This window comes from Diabrotica undecimpunctata, chromosome 1 (genome assembly GCF_040954645.1).
Source record: "Diabrotica undecimpunctata isolate CICGRU chromosome 1, icDiaUnde3, whole genome shotgun sequence".
In the NCBI taxonomy this organism is placed as follows: domain Eukaryota; kingdom Metazoa; phylum Arthropoda; class Insecta; order Coleoptera; family Chrysomelidae; genus Diabrotica; species Diabrotica undecimpunctata.
In genome coordinates this window covers 190234884-190257295 of record NC_092803.1, presented here as the reverse complement: position 1 = coordinate 190257295, position 22412 = coordinate 190234884, and the positions used below count along the sequence as shown (strand labels likewise).

Below are 22412 nucleotides of genomic sequence, written 5' to 3'. Positions count from 1 at the left end.
GAAAAAGATGGAAGGATGATGTTAAAGCCGATTTATCTACAATTAGGGTACAACAATGGGAAATAGAAGCGTAAGATCGTAGAGGATGGAGGGCGATAGTGGATGCGGCGAAGACTCACCCCGAGTTGTAAAGCCAGTGAAGAAGAAGTATGCGATAGTCTGTTATTCTCTCCATGTTCTTACCAGATAAGCTGATTTTTCTGTATTTTTTCTTTAAGGGTGGTTGTTCTGTTTATGATTTATCTTATTTCTCATTTCTCAAAAATCCATTTCCCGAACAAGGAAAATGTCCCTTGTTCCGTTCTCTTAATGAATTGTCAGGTTTTGCATCTACAAAGTACAACGCTTTTAAAAATGCTTTAATATAGCTGTATCTCTTTATGTTTAGCAATAGTTTTTGACCAGAGTAGTGAGTTTAGGGCGACTATTATTTTTTTTTCCTTTTATGATTCGTTTTTCGATTTCTGTTTCAGGGCGTCCATTTCTTTCAGATTTGATAATTTTATTAAATTTTTTTGCGTAATAATATGCTATCTAAATTGAAATTCAAGCATATCATTTGATTCACCTGCATTGCGTTTAAATAGGTGCAAATAAATCTGGCATTTGGCCTAGTTATAGATCAAAAGCTGATTATGCGTATGGATTTGTACACAAACCGTTTGCCAATAAAGAGATAAAGTAGTAATATTTATAGTACATGTTTGAGAAACTTTATTTAGGCCATTAGAGTTACATAACGTATTAATTTAAAATTTCTAGTATTTTGATTAACATAGACTAAACTGCGACTTCTCTTCTGTCCTAATCTATCCATAAACGGTTATATATTTCTATGTAAATATATGTATGCATAATCAATAATGTATGCAGAATATATCTATGCATGTAATAACTCAAGATACTGATTTTATTTTGTTTTGTTGCAGGTTTATATGGCCACTTAGCAACTATCTAGTCCAGATGCCGCGGCCTTGACGAAACCTAGTCTTACCATCATAACCTTTAATGGACATAATGAAATATCCGAGCCTCTCTCAGAGTACAAGCATGGCAGTCAACAACGGTACCCACGTCGATGAGGTCGATCCCTTATTCATCTCCTCTTGTTGGGGCACCAACATGCAACCGGAATTCATTGACGCACATAAATTGATTCTCGAAGGTCATATCAGCAACTTAGGATCCGACAAGCTTCTCCTAGAGTCTTCATTGGAGGATGACAGTGAAATGGAAAGCAAGGATACTATAGAGGCCTTGGATAACTTGTTACTCAGTGCGCAAAATATCAATACTAGTCTAGCAGAGCTGAAACCTCTGCCTCCGTTCACAGGATATACTGCCAACCTTAGTATAAATGGCATACAAGGGCATCATTATCATACCATATCCCAAAGAATTCCAGAAGAATCCAACAGTAATTATAACAACTTTAGTGAACAGAATATAGTATCTAGTTCTACGTGTAACGTTAATGCGGACTCAGCCAGTGATCAGGACAGTAAAGCATTTTTCTCTAGTGACAGTTATACAGAATGTGTAGACCCAGATTCAGTGTCTTCTTTAAAATACGAAGACTGCAGTCAGCATGCCGTGGATTCTGCCACGAACATAAAAACTGAAGTAGCTGACTACGACATATCGTCCATAGATGATATAGCTGCTATCATAGGCTCAGCAATAGCTGACACAACGGTTCCGAATAATAATCCAGATAGTGAAGAACCTTCGTGTTCTAGGGGTAGTTGGATGGACTTAGATGCTTGGATAGATGATCAGCAAAAAGGCTTACTTATTACTCAAGACGGCCTATCAGAATTCGTTATTCCCGCGGTACAGCAAAATAACGTTCAAGTTCAGCAAAGTGGATCCACACTACAAACACTTTTGACGCATGGTTACATGCCTTTGTTGCAAAATAGGCTACAGAATGGCCCTCCTATAAAGCAAGAAGTTCCCAGTTCCACAAACTATGGAAACGATATGATTTCCACCAGCAGTCCGCCGTCCAATGTAGTTTCAACAACCGATAATCTCCTGGTCACCGTAAACGGTAGGTTTCTTCCCCAGTATATCCATAGTTTAAGTGAGGATCACAGGATAAGAAGTCCCGATATGCTCCAAAACTACCCTCATACAACAACCACCACAAATGCTCCCAAAAAGTCCAGGAGCAGAGCCCAGAAGAAACAGCAACAGCAAGCCAGTTCGAGTGTGTTCCAAACAGATCAAACATTAGGACTTTTAGGTAAAGAAAAGCCCGTGCACAGGTGCAACATTTGCAATCGGGGTTTCTTAAACAAAAGTAACATTAAGGTTCATCTCAGAACGCACACGGGGGAAAAGCCCTTCAGGTGCGACACTTGCGCTAAAGCTTTTAGACAAAAGGCACATCTTTTAAAGCATCAACAGATCCATAAGAGGATTGGAAGAGATTGAAGACCTTGTTTCAGCTTAAAAGTATTTAATAGCAGGTTATAAAATTTCGTTTTGTGACGGAGTTGTACTAATGTTTCAAACTAGTCATTTTTATTTAGATCAAGATATAACACCAGTGGTTACAGGGATTAATATATTACATAGTTACGCCCTAAAGATCACTATTTGTTCCTTGTCTGTTACAAGTTGTCTTGTTAAACATTGTTTCACTGTTTTATATTATCTTTCAATGGCACAGGTTACTCAGCAAAGATAAGCTTTTACAATACAGGTCATTTTTGCCTTTCTCGCTTTGAAGACATTTCTTCTCTAACTTATACTTTTTAGGAATCCTGCCAATCATAAATCTTTTTTATATATAAAATGGACAAACTGTACATCCATGCGTCACTTTCTTTTTTGCATTCTTCTATTTGCTTTGCAATTTCGAAAGAAATAATTTGTCTTTGTTTTTTAATGTCTACCTCTAGCATTCATACTATATTTGGTATCATAAAAAAAGTACATGCATCATAATTATAATTTAAAAATATAAATTTTTAGTAAAATGGCACTTTAGTAATAATTTACATTTATTATTTTAAAAGCTTTTTTTAAAATAGAGTAAATATAAAATTTGAGATTAAAGTTTTAATTTTATTAATAATTTAGTTTTAGCAAGTCAGTTATTTCATAATTTTAATGTTTATATTGACAAGGCTGTTAAATTTATTTTTCTTCAATTTTTTGAAGATTCTATAACAGCAAACGTATTATAAATATATTATTCTTGAAACTGTGGAAATTCTTTTAGTCATTAAACTCATTAAGTAAAATAATTATGACTTATAAGCCAGTCCTGCATATCAGAGAATCAGTTCAATGGATTTATTAGTCCATTTTTCGCTTCCTTCTTTATTTGCCTTCCCTTTCCTCAAATAATATTTCTTCACGTTGTTCATTTTTTGTTTTATAAACTATTTAAGTTAAAAAATGTTCCTTGTGACCTGTCTAATATCAACATTGGTTTTCAGACCTATGAAAATGTTACAAATTTTTATCAAAAGTTTTTTTCTTTTTTTAATTCTTCAACCTAGATTGTCAAAGAAACTGTACTATTTATTGACGTTAAAGTTAGTACTTCTTCGAATAAAATGAATTTTAGTTAATAAGCTGAAAACAGAACAAAAATGAAACAATACAGAAATTTACATGATGGGTTCACATATACAAAATTGATTTACAACAAACAAAACGTTTTTAAAAAATTTGACGATTAGGTATTAACTTTTTACCTATAAAAGTAAAGTAATCTATTTAAATATAAACATAACATTTCACAAAGAGTGAAACGTGAAATTTTCTGTGATAACTTACTTTTTCTCACTAAACATTTGCTATTTCTCTATATTTACCTGTTAACAATATTTTGTAAAAAAACAAGTATGTATATTTTTGTATATGGTTAGATATTATCACTAACAAGAATCCATTGGAACTGTGCAATTAAATGTCAAAGTTCAAGCGATTTTCTAATTCATTATTAAGTAGGGCTTCTGTTTAAACCACATAAACTTACATTGAAAATGTGAGTACTTAAAAAGAAGATTTGACAATTTTTAAATAGAGACAACCCAACTTGATAATAATAAAGTCAAATGATTTCATTTTTGATCTGGTGTCTTTGAACGTGCTATAAAACAGGTACCTCAAGAAAAATCTCAAAATATTCCTATTTATGGACAATGTGCAATTTATTTGTCAAAATGGCCGTGCATTATGTATATATTTTATATGAACAAATCTATATATTTTATTCTTATTGATGAATACAACTTCCCAACGACTTTGTAGTTAGTGTTGTGCTGTTCAGAACTTTGAAAATAAAATCAAAATATGTTAAAATATTTATTTATTATATGAGAATTGATAACTTTTTGTTATCCGCTTCTCCCCATGCTTTCAAAAAACGTTACATTACAAAACAAAACATCCTTGTTTTCCGAGGTGACAGCTTGATTTGATAGTCAGTGCTAATTTAATGTAAGATCAATTTTTGTAATAAGGCTTGTATTGAAGCCGTACGAATATAAGCATCTGCCTAGCTGGCGAGCACTGTATTTAAATCGCTGCTAATTTGGTAAGCATACAGAAAATAACATACAAAATTATGCAGCTATTGCTTAAAACATGTTTTTAATAATTATATCATATATAATGTTAAAATTCAAAACGTGTAAAGAAATTGTTTTTGTATTATTATTATTTTCACTGTTCTAACGGTCAACACTAATCAAAAAATATCCTCTAGTTATATATCTCAATATTTGGCAACAGTTTTGTTCCCTTCTAATAATCGTTTGGCATTGTGTTTCAATAATAATAATAAATCCAGTGTAAATTTATAGTAATGAATTATTGTTTCATTAAAAAAATGGACCACAACACCCAGTTCATTTCAGTTCCTTGTACTGTCATACTCTTAAAATAAACTAAGTATTAAAGCAATACAACATACTAAAAACTTGTGGTTCTACTAGTCAAAAAACAAACATTTTTAAATGAAAATTCAAATTTGTAATATAAATTTATATATTCCTCACATCTACTTAATTACTCTTTTGGATATATTAAATTAACAAACTGATTTATGTTTAGTGTATCTCTACTTTTTTCAGGACCCTTAAGCTAGCGGGGACACATGAGCGGAATCCAATTTAACCTACGTAATATTTTTTCACCCATTTTTCACTAATTTATTACCACCCTAATAATTTTTCACCACCAAACCAACCTTAAGGGGAGCGATTCTGCTGGCTTAAGATTCAAGCTAGCAGAATTCAAAAAAGAAACTTTTTGTTGATGGCATATTTTTTCACCCATTTTTCACTAATTTATTACCACCCTAATAATTTTTCACCACCAAACCACCCTTAATGGGAGCGATTCTGCTGGCTTAAGGTTCAAGCTAGCAGAATAATAAAATAAAAAATCTTTTTGTTAATGGCATATTTTTTCACCAATTTTTCACTAATTTATTACCACCCTAATAATTTTTCACCACCAAACCAACCTTAAGGGGAGCGATTCTGCTGGCTTAAGGTTCAAGCTAGCAGAATTCAAAAAAAAAAACTTTTTGTTGATGGCATATTTTTTCACCAATTTTTCACTAATTTATTACCACCCTAATAATTTTTCACCACCAAACCAACCTTAAGGGGAGCGATTCTGCTGGCTTAAGGTTCAAGCTAGCAGAATTCAAAAAAAAAACTTTTTGTTGATGCCATATTTTTTCACCAATTTTTCACTAATTTATTACCACCCTAATAATTTTTCACCACCAAACCCCCCTTAATGGGAGCGATTCTGCTGGCTTAAGGTTCAAGCTAGCAGAATTCAAAAAAAAAACTTTTTGTTGATGACATATTTTTTCACCCATTTTTCACTAATTTATTACCACCCTAATAATTTTTCACCACCAAACCACCCTTAATGGGAGCGATTCTGCTGGCTTAAGGTTTAAGCTAGCAGAATTCAAAAAAAAACTTTTTGTTGATGGCATATTTTTTCACCAATTTTTCACTAATTTATTACCACCCTAATAATTTTTCACCACCAAACCCCCCTTAACGGGAGCGATTCTGCTGGCTTAAGGTTCAAGCTAGCAGAATTAAAAAAAAAAAAAACTTTTTGTTGATGACATATAGTTTCACCCATTTTTTACTAATTTATTACCACCTTAATAATTTTTCACCACCAAACCACCCTTAATGGGAGCGGTTCTTCTGGCTTAAGGTTCAAGATGGCAGAATTCAAAAAAAAATTTTTGTTGATGGCATATTTTTCACCCATTTTTCACTAATTTATTACCACCCTAATATTGTTTCACCATTAAACCACCCTTAAGGGGAGCCATTCTGCTGGCTTGCGGTTCTGCTGGCTTGCGGTTCTGCTGGCTTGCAGTTCAAGCCAGCAGAATTAAAAAACATATTTATAATATACCACAGTGTTTTGCTAGGTTTTTACGAATTTATTACCATTCTAGTAATTTTTCACCCCTTAACTACCCCTTGTGAAAAGTCAATAATTGTGTTAGATTAAAATTTAAGGAGAAATTTTTTTTTAAATTTACTGTCCACTACTTATAACTGAAATAAAAAAGTGTTTTGTTAAGTTTATACTAAACTTTGACCATCCTGATAATTTTGCTCCCATAAACCTATTCGAAAACTTTCCTAGTAGCTGAATATTTGAACCAGCAAAATAAGAAAAAAACGTATTTTTTGAAATACCTCAGTATTCTGCTAAGTTTTTACTAATTTATTACCACCCTAGTAATTTTTCACACCTAAACTACCCCTTGTGATAAGTCAATAATTCTGTTAGGTTAAAATTTAACGTGAAAAAAATCTTTTTTTACAATTTCACTATCCTCTACTTATAACTGACATAAAAAAGTATTTTTACCCTGATAAGTTTCCATCTCTAAACCAATCTTATTTGGAAACATTCGTGCTAGCTTAATATTCGAGCCAGCGTAATTAAAAAAAATTATTTATGATATACCACAGTATTTTGCTAAGTTTTTACGAATTTATTACCAACTTAGTAATTTTTTATTTCTCGACTAACCCTTAGTGGAAGTCAATAGTTCTGCTATGTTTAAATTAAAGGTGAAAAAGTTTTGTTTTATAATTTTACTAAATACTATTTATAAGTAAAATAAGAAACTCTCTGGTTAGTTTTTACTAAATGTTAACGAACTTCACCAATTCCACCATGTACACATTTACGCTGGTTGAATGCAAAGCAAATCTTTTCGGAAATATGAGATACTACAGTATTATGCTAGATTTGTACTAATACATTACCATTCTAGTAATTTTTCACCCTTCAACTACCCTCTATGAGGAGTCAATAATTCTACTACCTTAAAATTTAAGGTGATAAAAAATCTATTTTTATAATTTTACTGCATTCTACTTGTAACTGAAAATATAAATTGCTTGCCTGGTTTTTACTAAATTTGATCCACCCTTATAATTTTTGACCCCCTAAGCTTCAGATAATGGGAAACATTCAACAAGATACACATTGACGCTAGGTGAATAAAAAATCTTTTTGAAAACACAAGAGTGCTCTGCTAGAATTTTACTATATTTTTACCAGCCTAGTCATGTTTTTCTCAACTACCCTAATTGAAAAACATTTTCAAATGTTATTCTATACTAACTAATATTTATTTTTTCAATGTTTAAATATTAAAAATATGAAAACATTTTATTCCAAAAACTATAAATTTTACCCGTTTTAAAAAATTGACTCTGATTCGAGTCGTATTATAAATTTTTATATTTCATAGAATAAATTACCAGGTAAGAAATATTCAAATTGAAATAATTTTATTACGTCTATTACATTATTTATCTGATTGTAAAGGAGGGTCGTCGGGATCGTACGCACCTATTGCACCCTATTGTTAAAAGATTTGCATTCATTAGGTAGATGAAAATTTGAAAAATAATTTAGGTATTTAATATTTTAATAATATTTAAATAAGAAGAGTATTAACGATTGGTCAAAACATAATTTTAAGATTAGGTGTATAACATAAAGAATTTATATTGCAAAACATTTTAAGTAGGTATATTCAAATGAGACCGAAATTACCGGTTGGTCAGAACAGCTGATATAGATTATTTGCGTAGTAAAATAAATTTATATTAGCAGCATTTTAAAAATTTAAAGATATTTGTATTTTAATTCTTTGTCGATTTTTCATTCATTGTCAGTTGAATATAGGTAAAAATTAAAGGTTATTACAAAAAAATATTAACTTATTTATTTTGTTTATGAAAATGTTTGAAAGAATCGCCCACGGAGAGATCTGGTTTCTCGGCACAATCCACACACTCATAAATTGGGTTTTTTCTTATTTTTAGGATAGGACATACTCTGCATCTTTTCGTTTTCGTTTCGCGTTTGTCCGATTTATTAGCAATTATTTATAGGTAAATGTTCGCGTGCGATATTCCGTCTTTCTTTGCTTTTTTATAAATTAATTTACGAATTAATTCTAACCTTGATATCGTCTTTTATGTCTTTTGTTTAGTATATTGTTTAAAACTAAGTCTAACTTTCCACGGTACCATCGATTCATCTAGCGATAATTATTTTACTGGATAACGCAGAGCAGTCATTTTATTATTAAAAAGTCTATAACTGTTCTTATTCTATAAAACCGATCTTCAGGAATAACATTCGGTCCCATTGGATTATGGATGAAGATTACCTAAGCACCTTAAAATTATAAGAAAAAGATCTCTTCCGATGTTCTGCAAAAAAGATTTTAAGCTGAATAGTGGATCTGTTTTCCAATAACCCTCCAATCTTGAAATCCGTATGTGTCAGTGTGGAAGATAATTCCCATAAATACTAGAAATTCAAATAAGGAAAGTAGTTTACATCTTTAAATGCTAGAATTTACACAAACACCAACTTCACCAACTTTTTTATATGCTAAACATTGCAATATTGTTGTTTTGTACACTACCTATTTTTTAACAAAATTTTACAACTTAAAAAGAGATCATTCCCGTGAGTTGGCTGTATATCATATAGTTAAAAAACTCGAACATTGAAGTAAAACACTGTTGTGATTGGTATATTTAATTAAATTTTAAAAATCCTAAAGGATTAAGCTCAAAACGTTTTCGGACTTATCAGTCCAGTGAAATTTGTAGTACTTTTAGTAAGTAATTAATAAGTAATAGGTAAGTAGTAATTTTTAATTAAATATACCAATTATTACAACAGAAGTGTTTTTCACACACACACACACACACACACACACACACACACACACACGCACACACACACCGTGTAAATGTATTCAAGTATTTTTGAAAAAACAAATTTATTTAATTTTTGTTAAAGGGGTAGTAAGGGGTGAAAAATTACTAAAGTTGTAATAAATTCGTAAAAACCTAGCAGAACACTGTGGTAGATCATAAATATTTTTTTTAATTCTGCTAGCTTGAACCGTAAGTCAGCAGAATCGCTTCCCTTAAGGGTGGTTTGATGGTGAAAAAATATTAGGGTGGTAATAAATTAGTGAAAAATGGGTGAAAAAATATGCCATCAACAAAAAGTTTTTTTTTTAATTCTGCTAGCTTAAACCTTAAGCCAGCAGAATCGCTCCCATTAAGGGTGGTTTGGTGGTGAAAAATTATTAGGGTGGTAATAAATTAGTGAAAAATTAGTGAAAAAATATGCCACCAACAAAAAGTTTTTTTTCTGAATTCTGCTAGCTTGAACCTTAAGCCAGCAGAATCGCTCCCATTAAGGGTGGTTTGGTGGTGAAAAATTATTAGGGTGGTAATAAATTAGTAAAAAATTGGTGAAAAAATATGCCATCAACAAAAAGTTTTTTTTTGAATTCTGCTAGCTTGAACCTTAAGCCAGCAGAATCGCTCCCATTAAGGGGGGTTTGGTGGTGAAAAATTATTAGGGTGGTAATAAATTAGTGAAAAATTGGTGAAAAAATATGCCATCAACAAAAAGTTTTTTTTTTGAATTCTGCTAGCTTGAACCTTAAGCCAGCAGAATCGCTCCCCTTAAGGTTGGTTTGGTGGTGAAAAATTATTAGGGTGGTAATAAATTAGTGAAAAATTGGTGAAAAAATATTACGTAGGTTAAATTGGATTCCGCTCATGTGTCCCCGCTAGCTTAAGGGACCTACTTTTTTCTTATGTCTCTGCTTAAAGGTCCCCAGTAACTAATAATCTACCAAATGGTTAACAATGTTTAATATATTGAAACACAATGTCCCCCCACCCCTATGTTGCATTATTGTTAAAAAATTTGTGCTTTGTTTAATTTCAAACATTACAAGAGAAATTAGAAAGATCCAACTATATTGTCTACAATATCAACATTACACTTGAAACATTAAAAAAGAATGTCTTAACGGAAACTTCAAGAATGGATTCTAATGAGGTTCTTTTTAGACATTACTGAATACTTTGTTCTATTAAGTCTCCTGATTATATTCTGTTGAATGAATAATTATTGTATCTCAATATTCACGTGTTCATATTTAACCTTGATTAAATTAGAAAGTACTTCTCCTCATTCTTTCTTTTTTGGTCGCCAAAATATATTGTGTTCTATTTAATCTTTAATACTTGTAAAGTCGTTTATTTTGGGTAATTCTCGTATGTTTTGATCTGTTCTACTTTGGGAACTTCTCGTATATTTTGATCTCCCTCTGGATGTTTTGGTTTTAAATGCGTAGCTTAAACTGACTGAATGGTGCCCAGGCCAATCACATTGGTATTTTTATTTCTATCGTCTTATTTTACACTGGTTAATTCTCATATATATATATATATATATATATATATATATATATATATATATATATTCATTACCTGACAGTATTAGTAATAAAAAAAAGATGAATTACTTGCAGTGCCAAACACTTTTCCTTTGTCTGTTACGTCACACTTGAATTTACTTTTTTGCCACGTATCATTTTTATCGTGACTTCCTCTTTCTGAGGGTTTTTTACCAATGTAATTAGTTTTACTATAGTTACTCTGATGCCCCAAAACTTTCTTGTTTTCTTCATTTCGCTTGTTTCTCCTTTTGTAATCACAATTTTTATTTTAGTCAACACGTCCATGGGAGATTTTTAACGGGTCATTGGACCCAGCATGAATTACATCTAAAACAATCTACAATATATAATAACAACTTTAGAAACTATGTCGTCAATTCTTATCGATACGTGTGAGTCACAGGTAAGATAAACTTACCACTCAAGGAGGTAAGTTTGTTTGGCCAAAATTTTTGTACGACATTTATAATTTATGTAAGTAATACAAAAATAATAACCTGCGACCTAATGCCGTACAAAGATATTGGTACCAGGAGCAGGGAAAATTTTTAATTTTCAGAAAACTGTTTCCCCATTTTCGATAAGTTGACATAATTACTTACACAAAGTTTCAAATCAGTATAAAGATTAATTTTTTTGCTACGTCGTACATTTTGGCTAGGACGGGGGTGAGAAAACTAGGGCGCAACCCTTAATTTGAACCCTCAAGCTTTTTGTACCGATAATAATTGACGATAAAGTTTCTAAAGTTGTTATTACATATTTTAATATTAATTTATATGTGATAAATGCTGGGTCAAATGATCTTGTAGAATATTTTAGAGTATCTGGATCAACAACTTTTATTCTTTGAATGTTTTAACAAAATTGGCATAGCATAACAAAAAGTTGTTCGTTCCCTGAAATTTCGGGTAACCACTTTGTTATAGATTAAAATCATATAATAGTCATTCTTTCAGTCTTTGAAATTCTTCTTAACACGATTCTTGTGATCGAACGTTTCGAAATCTCGTCAGGATAATTTGATTCGTTGTTAGGCTAGCTCTCCACTTGCGATTTTTAGTCGAGGCGACAAAAAAATCGCTGTCATAGAAAATCCTTCACTGCGATTTATAAATCGCTAAATTACATCAGTTTTCCAGTAAATGACCTCGAAAGTACTTGTGTAATCACTTTTTTGCGTCGGGCGAGAAAGCATCGTTATTGGATTCATCCGTTAACAGATCAAAGAGTTTTTAAAGGACAGTTTTACATGTTATTTGAACAATGTTACTTAAAATCAGAATCAATAGTACTAAAAATGCCCCCAACATTTCCAGCATATTCCTCGTTGTCTGACATTTTAAAAAAATTGAAAATTAAATATTCTTGAAGACACACCAGGCTTAGCTGGCTTCAGAATCGCGACTAAACAATGGTAAGTGGTAAAAATTGCGGTAAAAATAAGACAAGTTGCGTTTTCTTAATCGCTGTGATGATTTAGTCGCAAATGGGTTGACTTGCATTTGAAACAATGTGTTCAGTTTTTGCGACTAAACAATCGCGCGACTACAAAACGCAATTGGAGGGCTAGCCTTATTGTGGATATTTTGGGGCAAGTATTCAAGTTTTTTGGCTTCTTAAGCCTTAATTTTGATTATGTTTGTTTTATATATCTGTTTATTTTGCAATGTTCCGTTTTACACCGAAAACTGCATAGCATGGTCGTATAAAACTTATATTATCCAGTTTTCGCTATTGTGTTTTTTATGTCTTAGTTATAATTTCTTTCTAATATTGGTATAAAAAAGATTTGCTTACCGTCACCTATAACTAATTGATACTATCACTTGATATCAACTTTTGAAACTAAACTAAGCACACTTTTTAATGTTTATAACTATAAATACTCTTAGTCTAGCTTGACTGTCTCTATTTGTTATTTATTTATTTACTATGATTTAAGTTTTTTGTGAAAAAAATTATTAGTACGTTTTCTCAGGTTTTTGTGACACATTTTTTGTGATAGAAATACTTAATATTTAAGTGAAGTATTTGTATTTTTACAAAGTCTCATAAACGTAAAATCTTATTGATTAATATGCCGGAATATGTAACTTATAAAAAAATGTAAAAAAATATGTTATAAGATTGCTCCACCAACGTGCTACATTAGCGGGGACGTCAAAACGTTATTTTTGAGGTTAAGTCCAGAGCTTGATTCGAAATAAACTTAATTTTCAGTACTATATTTATATGAATACATTTTTCTTTCGTTAAATAGCATTATTATAGCAAAAAATCTTATAAATATATTGGAATTACAATCCCAATTTATAAAAACAACCCTTGTCGGAATAAAATGTTCGCTTTGTTTATTATCAAGACATGTCTAACCTCAAAAAATGAGAGTGACGTCACCAGTAATATGGCATAACATTAGAAACGATTCTGGTGGAGGGGATCTCTTACTTTTAAGACGGTAGATTTTTCAATTGGTTACCCTAAATTTTTATTTAATTTTTAAAAATGTCTAACAAATTGTTTTGATATTAATTAATAGAGTTCACAAAATAGTGTCAATCTACCTACTTAAAGATACAATAGTCCTAAACTTACATAAAGTTTATATTTTTAACCCTGTATAATATGTAAAAAGATCAGTTTAACGAGGTTAATCTTGATACATACAGGAGTGGGTGATTTTTTGCTTGTTATAATTCTGCAGCTTATTCCAAAAAATAAAAAAATTCAGAACAAATTTACTTATAAAACAATTTTTGAATAGCAAAAGGGCTTTGCTGCAAAAATTGTAAAAAAGTTTTGGTAAAACATTTTTAAAATGTAAAACAAATTAATTTAATTCTGAGCAATATTTTAGTCATTAACAAAATCGACAAAAATATTTTTATATGACAATTAAATTGTTGTATGTTAAAAATTTGTAGAAAATTCTTTTGCTATGACCTAAAGTCAATTTACTACTCTCCAACAAGACATTTAAGGATCTAGTTAACAAAAAGTATTAATTTTGGGAGACACATGCATCTGAATTTATGTTTGGACGATCGAATAGTCTTAATATGTTGTGCTAAATTTATAAATAAATCACCTACTCTGTATAGTAGTTGTCGCCCTCAAACAACGAATTTTTGTATTTTTGTAAATTTTTGTACATTAGTTATAATTATTTATTTGCGTACTGCCTTTTGTTTGCTTCTGCCTATTTAGAAACGTCCTGGTAAAGATCTCAACACAAAATATCATGTTCTGTGGAAAGTATCACATTACCGAAAACTATTTAGGACAATTTTTACTCGTATATTACGGTTTTCCTCTATAACACTCTTGTTATGGTTGCAATATTGAATGTTTTAAACAAGAAGATATTTTAGCTCAGTTTTTATGAAATTTTCAGATTTATATAAAGGTATTTGTATAGTTTAGATGAATAAAGTTGAAACTTTTGAATTAACATTTTTAAATTGAAGTTTTAATGCATAAAAATAACTTAACCTGGATCTAAAGACATCAATTTACAGTACTGTGCGAATTAATGGAATCATAGGCTGTCTTAATGAAAAAAACAGTTTATTTAGAAAAAAGTTATATTTTAACAAAAGTATAAGGGTAAAGTTACATCATTTAGTAGGAAATATGTCCCCCTTTAGCTGTAATTGGCTGCAATTACTACTTTCACCCATTTTGGCTTAAATTCTACGAGCTTCTGACAGTTCCCAGATATCCTTTCAGCTCGAAACCAAACAACCAAACTTGAATGACCACTTGTTTCATTTTTATTTTTGTATTACAGTCGATTGTGCGCAGTCTATTACTACTAAGGATTTCCACAGTTTTCACTGTCTTCCTTCACTCAACCGTTTTCTCCAATTTTCCCTGTCATTCCAGTCTCCATCTCGCAGGGTTCTTTTCTCCATAGCCTCGTCGATTTCATCTCTGAATGACCTTCGGGGTCTTCCTCTCTTTCTTCTTCCAGAAGTCTTCCAGAAGACTGCGCATTGTGCGCAGTCTACCTTTGCAAATGGCCCATAAATTTTCAATGGGGTTGAGGTTTGGCTAATTACCGGGCCAATTCAAAACACTAATCTTTTTATGTTTTAAAAATCCATCATTAAAGATTCGCTCCTCCTTGGGGCTAACATTTTTGGAGTTTTGTGTCCAAACGCTGTTCCAACATGGATTTGTATTTTTGGCTGTTTATCATGAATTCGATTGGTACCAAAGATCCAACTTCCATGTATGAAAAACATCCCCAAAACAATTCTTTGACTTGATGTTTTACTAATAAAAGGCAGAGAAAAGTAAGGTTATGTTTTCAATGCTTTCTTCTTCTTAAAGTTCCATCTCCTATCGGAGGTTGGATATCATAACGGCTATGGTCACTTTGTTAGTAGCAATGTAGCTTTGTTTCAATGCTTGATCAAGCGTAAATGTGTGAACAGTGTTACCAACTGTAAATATTGAAAAATGTCACAATGATTCCATTAATTTGCACAATACTGTACATTTAATTTGAACTCATAGTAAGTTTGTTTAGCAAAGAAATGTTACCTGAATTTCAAATCGTCACAAAGATTGCCGTTGCTTTTTCTAACGATCTAGAACATCCAACCGTGTTCCACAATATTTTGTTTGATTTTTCTCTTCTACTTCTTCTAGAATCTTTCCACTTGGTAGATTGTTTGTATTTGTATTGCGTAATGATAAATTCGGCATGTCTATAAAGATTAATAGGTGAAAGGCAAAACTTATGGTTGAAGAGCCTTACAAGTTGGTATTTTTGCAGTCCTACATACTTAGTGTCATTCAATGGCTCAGTAGGTTGACAATTGACACTTCGAGATGTATAGATAATTAGGATCGTGGTTGGAGTCCGGCTTCAATCAAACATTTTAATTTTAAACACATGTAGTATAAAATCCAAAAGATTGGCCGTTTTCAATTTAATTTCACGAGCAAAATCAAGTAGGTCGATAAATGAGTTGATTGATAATAGAATAGACAAATTAGCAAATAAAAAGGCTTCTGCATGGCATTCTTTGATACAGGTATCTAACAACTGTTTTTGATAAATTCGGTGGGCACCGAATTTAGCATCATAAGCACTTAAGTAGGTTATAAATATTTAAAATAACTTGAGAAAATAAAACGCATCAACATATAGAAAGTAATTTTTTTTTTTTTCGAAATTTTGGCATTTTTACACGAATTTAAAAAAAAAAATACAATGTCCTGCGATCTTTCGAACCCGAGTTAGCTGTTTTTACGTCTTGATTTTACTATTTCAAAAACTTAACCCATAAATTCAAATTTATAAAAGTCGCAATATCTCCGGTTTTAATCAACGAAAATTTTAATTTGGCGTACCTCATTGCATCGATTATAAAAATTCAATTATTTAATTTGTGAATTGTTTATTTAACCGACTAATTAAATTAAAATAAATATTTATTTTGCAAAATTTTATTTTGCTCTTAATATTATTAGTAGAAAAGGTTATGAAATGATAACAAACTTAAACATTTATGTATTATAGTAATAAATAATATTTTTTAAAAATAAATTTTACAAAAAAATTAATTTTTTATTTGAAAAACAAATATGTGTGTTAATTTTTCTTGATTTATGCTTATTATTCTTACAATTACTTTTCTTGGCTGAAAATCATTACAAATATATTTTAAACAAATGTATTGTTATAAATTTTGTATAATTATAAATAGAAATAGTAAAATTATGTACGTAAATTGTAATATATTAATTATATATAAATAGATTAATTTCATAAATTTTATTTATAATTATACAAAGTTTATAACAGTTAATTTGTGTAAAGTATATTTGTATTGTTTTTGAGAAAAAGTAATTGTATTTTTTTTTCTGATAAATGACTTTGGCAGAGCCAATTAGCCACTCTATTTTTTGTTTGTTTTTAAAGTCGACTGAATTTCAAATATTATTGATTGCAGATTTATAGTCAAAATTTTTCCTATTATAAGAATGTTAATACTACATAAACCTAATATTATTTTTGTAGGTATATAAATCTTGTTTTGTTTTTTTATTCTTTTAATATTTTATTGTTTTTTGTTTTTTTATTTTCATTTTTTTTTAAATCCTTTATATGTTTTAATTTGTTTATTTTATATATTAATTTTTTTTTCAAACCATATTAACAGATTATGCCTATGCACTATTTACAATTTGTATTTACATATTTTAACATGTTTGAATGCAATGAAGAATTTCCATATTATTTGAAAATATTAAAAGATTAAGATTAACAATTCGAATTTATTAATTCCTTATCAAGGTCGTATATATTATTAATTTGTAAATCACATTCTAATATAATATTTGTTAGATTGCCCATTTTGCCACAAGTACAATTGGGAGTATTTGATAAGCCGATTCCATGCATGTAAGATGGCGTAAGAGCATGATTTCCTGTCAGCCGATTAATGGTCTTTATAAAATGTCGATTAGATTCTGTGTAAAACCATTTTCTTGTGGGTATCCTAGGGTTACAATGATAAAAGTTTAAGCCAGTCTTACATTCTCTGTAATGTGAATGCCCATTATTTTTAAGTTATTGTCTACTAACGGTATCAATATCTGTCCCTGGAATTAAATTTTTATTTAGTTTTTCTCCGAACATAGATGGGGAATTAGCCTAATTGTCAACGATTCCATTGCCTTTTATTTCCGAATGGCCTTTGATACATGTAATTATTACATTTTATCCCAATTGTATAGTTTCAAAAAGAATTTTCAGTTCAATGTGGCATAAGTGTTAAAAGTAATTGTAAAAATAATAACCATCATTCAAGAAAACTTAACACGTACAGATTTGAATTTCAAATAAAAAATAAATTTTTTGTAAAATTTATTATTAAAGGATATTATTTTTAACTATAATACTTAAATATTTAAGTTGCTTATCATTTCATAACGCTTTCTACTACTAGTAATAAGAGAAAAGTAAAATTTTGCAAAACAAATCTTTATTTTAATCTGTTTAAACAATTTCATCATCATCATAATTGGCTCCACAACCTATGGTGGGTCTTGGTCTGTTCAAGGATAAGTCTCCATAGAAGCCATGATAGGCTGTCTCCTTGTTTAAGTCCTATTTGAGACTGGAACGTTCTGGAAACTCCGTTCTGCACTCTAACTTTACACTTCACTCGAGAGGGTCGCTTTCACCAATTTTACCAAGTTGCTGAATTCTATCATGGCCTTGTACAGTGCGTTTCTTTCACCACTATCATAGGCATATCTAAAATCAACAAACAGGTGATGAGTATCAATGCCATACTCATATGTTTTTTTCAGAGCTTGCCTTAGAAGGAATATTTGATCGGTCGTTGATCTTTCTTTACGAAACCTACACTGATATTTACCTATTATGTCTTCACAATATTCCGATAGTCGGTCGTAAAGAATATTTAAACAAATTACTCGGTTAAATAAACAATTCACAAATTAACTAAACGCATTTTTATGATCAATGCCACGAAGAACCCCAATTTAAAAAAAAACATCACTTTACGTTGATTAGAACCGGAGATATTGTGACTTTTATAAATTCTAACTTATGAATTCAGTTATTGACATAGTAAAATCGTTTTGCTTTTAAATCCTTTATCTTTAGGTCATAACCGGAGCCCTTGAACCTAAACTTGAACTCTTAATCCTTCAAATGGTTCTTCTTAAATTGCTTATTGTTGATAAAAAAATTCGTGGTGAATTTTTGAGAAAAAAATGGCTAACTCGGGTTATAAGAGTCTTAGGACATTATGTTTTTTTCTAATTCGTGTTAAAATGCCAACTTGGCGAATAAAAAAATTACCTACCTACATGTTATTGCCTCTGAGTTATTTTAATTGTTTATATGCTTAAAATGACACTAGTTTAGGCATAACAACGTTTTATATAAAAGCTTTTTGTAATAAACAATGTCAACTTTGCAATAAATATTAAATGAATCTTCTTTATGTTTAAGGCTAATGTTTAAAGCTGAATATTTATAATATTGTCCTTATTCTCACGCGAAATGAAAGTTTCTCTGCATTTTTAGAAAAGTTATTAATAATTTTCAAAAAATCGTCTTCTGAAGCTAATTTTGCAATAATTTGAAGCAGCAAATGAAAAAAAATTACTTTACAAAGTGTCATTTTTAAAGATTTTCTATGCTTTTTCAGTAATTCTTTTAGTTTATATATTTTTTATAAGTAAAAAAGGACATTTAATCTTTTACATATTCTGTTTCTTACTATTGTTATCACCAAATTTATGAAAAGCACATGTTAGATATCTGTATCAAAAAGTGTCATGGGAAATTCATTAGTTCCCTGGTCTATAAAGATTCATGGCTCGGTACAGACTCGTTCGTTAAACTCTTCTGGGAGGCATTAAGATGCTAAAAAACAGGAAATAGCAGATTTTCAAAAAAGCTTAGCATTATGATGGACAATCTTCACGGTTGCTCCAAGAAAAAGAAATCCGTGTAGCAACTTATCAAATAAAAATATCTATTTAATATCGATAAAATAAATCAACTCATATTAAACTTGTTCGCCTGCCAACCATAAATATAAACGTGAAGTAGACTGTAACAAGTGTTGCCCACAAAATATACTTTATTGGACGCCCTCTTTAGTTGATAATATATTACAGAAAACTACACTAGAAGATACCATTTTTAACCACTTATTGCAAACTACGATAAATATATCATGGAAAATTCCAACGTTCAAGACGTACGCTACGAAAATAATGCATCATTCAAAGTGAAAGTTCTTAACACAAATATTAAGAATTGGTTTTCTTATAACCTACTAAATGAATGAATATTTTATAACATTCACCGCATGTTTTCTTAAACATTTAACTATATCATTAGTTGTGTTAATGTGGTGATTAATTAGAGCAGGCGGTTGGGTACAAGTGTAACAGAAGGGTAATAGATTTTTAATAGATAGTAATAGAATTATTTGTGTTTGTTCAGGTTTACTATTTCATATGATGGACATCCTTATCGGACAGTTCGTCCTATAGTTAGATTTTCCCTTGTTACTTGTTGTTACCCTTAACACAGGAGTTTATGTTATTGATCTTTTAGGTTTCAGTAACATTTTTACCGTTATCTTTATTTTTTTACTGTCTCCCATTTGATTCTTTTCTTCCAATAGGTTTCTTCCCCTGCATTCTTGCATTCAACAGTTTTTTTTGGAAGTCTATTTTCGTCCATCCTAAATACATCTGCAGAACATACCCATACCCACAGCCAGAAGTTTTTTTTGCCAACCTTCTTTTATCTTTAATATTGTCTTCCACTATAAGCTGTAGCAGACTGTACTTATTATTACGAAGCACTTAACAAGTCCATCTCTAAACCCATTTATCTCATTACCTCTGTATTACAAGGTATTCTCAGTATGCGTCCATACAGTCACATTTCTATTAGTTTCTATTTTAAACGTCCACCCATCTACCCGGTAAAGTAGCTTAAAGAATAGGTAACATTTCGTGACAAACTATCGGATGCTAAAGCATTTTAAAATCTTTCTCTCTTCAGCCTTAAGTAATCCAACTTTGGACATAAGCCTCCCCCAAATCAATCCAGTGTTTTCTATTTTGCGCCACTTGCTTCCACTTGTGTCCTCTGATCTTCTTAATGTCATCAGCCCATCTCATTTGTGGTCTTTCTCTGCTTCTCTTTCCTAATCATGGTGTTCATTCTTCTATTTCGTGGTTCCTTCTTTTATCCCTTAGTCGGGCATTGTCCTGCGAAGCTCCATTTTAATTTGGCAGCATGTTCTCTTGCGTCTTTTACTTTGGTTTTGCTTCTAATCCATTTGTTTATCTTCCATCGCTCTTTCTGCCTTTACTATTTTATCCATATTAGACTTGGAGAGCGTTCACGTCTGTGAACCATACGTGAGTATTGGGAGGACACACTGATCGTAAATTCTGGTTTTCAAATATTGTTCTATTTTAGTACTTTTCAAGATCCAACTCAGTTTTCCAAATCCTGCCCACGCTAACCTTATTCTTCTCTTAATTTCGGCAGTTTGATTTTCTTTGTTAACTTTTAATATCTGTCCCAGGTAGATGTATTCGCTTACTGTTTCTAAATTTATGTCGTTCAACGTTGTTTGTCTAATGTTCGGTGTATTTCTCATTATTTTTGTTTTTTACAAGTTCATCTTAAGACCTACTTTTTCCGAAGCTTGAAATAGTTGCGTCATCATGGTCTGTAGTTCGTCGAAACTTACGAAACAAATATTACAATGCCATCAGCGTATCTTAAATGACTCAGTTTTCTTCCATTAACATTTATTCCTTTATCCGCCCAGTTAATGTCTTCTTACACGTCTTCCAGTCCAAGTGTGAATAGCTTTGGTGAGATAACATCTCCCAGGCGAACTCCTCTATTGATTGGTATAGTTTTGGCTTTCGCATCTATTTGTATTTTCATTCTAGCTTTTTTGTAATTAGTATGTATGAGCATTTTGTATCGGGAGTCTATCCTGCAGTTGTTTATAGGTCTCTCTATTGCTCAAAGTTCTATGGAGTCGAATGCCTTTTCATAATCAGCGAAGCCAATGTATAAATTCAAGTGATATTCATTGGCTTTCTCTATTAGCGTTCTGACTGTAAGAAGATGATCCCCTGTACTGTAACCTTTTCGGAATCCTGCCTGCTCTACCGGTTGATAGCTATCGAGCTTCGACGCTAACCTGTTAGTTATTACTCTCATAAACAGTTTGTACATTTGAAACAGCATTGAGATTGGCCTAAAGTTCTTCCCATCTCCCCTGTCTCCTTTTTTGAAGAGAAGTATTGTCAAACTTTCATTCCAATCATCTGGGATTTCTCCTCTGTGAAGATATTCGTTGAAAAAATTTTTCATTTCTTCGAGAATAATTTCACTCCCCTCCTTCAACATTTCTACAAGTATTCCGTCTGGGTCCGGAGCCTTATTGTTCTTTAGTTGTGCCATAGCTTGTTTTGTTTTGACGGATTCTATATTAAGGAGTATTTCTGAGTTGACATTCTTTATCTTTCTCTTAAGTTCTTCCTTTGCAGTGTTATCTGGGTTCTTGTTTGAGAAATATAAATTAAGGTAAAACATTTGCGTAACTTTTAGAATTTCGTTCTTTTCTCTTATTTATTTTCCATCTTTATCCTTCAATGAGATTATTATAGGCTTTCCTAAGTTTGATCTTAAGCATTTCAGGCCTTGGTTCTTTTCTATTATTTTTTCTACCTTGTTTTCATTGTAGATCCTTAAATATTCCTTTACTCCCTTCTTTATTTGTTTATTTAATTCTTTGAAACCATCGGTGTTTCGCTTTCCTTCGCTTAGAAATGTGCGTCTCTTTTCCATTAACCGTTTTGTTTTATCACTTATTCTGTCTTCTTTATTTTTCGTTTTCTTTGCAACAGTCAGTCCTGGTTTCAAGAGCGTTGCATTACTTTATTAATTGTGTTCATGTCGGAATATTCTTGTTGATAATATTCTACAAATTCTTTTCTTAAGACTTCTCTGTACTCATCTCCCTTCTGTCGCATTTTAGTTCTCTTT

General features: G+C 31.0%; 1 protein-coding gene across 2 annotated transcripts in view; it reads left to right on the top strand.

Moving 5' to 3' along the window:
* ich (zinc finger protein ichor) overlaps positions 1–2993 on the top strand; it is an 86040-nt gene extending 83047 nt beyond the window's left edge. For both annotated transcript variants that reach the window (XM_072520886.1, XM_072520887.1), the window contains exon 2: positions 930–2993. In XM_072520886.1, the coding sequence (XP_072376987.1) occupies positions 1009–2439 (1431 nt within the window). In that variant the 5' untranslated portion in view covers positions 930–1008 and the 3' untranslated portion in view covers positions 2440–2993. The remainder of the gene's footprint in view (positions 1–929) is intronic.
* Positions 2994–22412: the final 19419 nt, after the last annotated feature.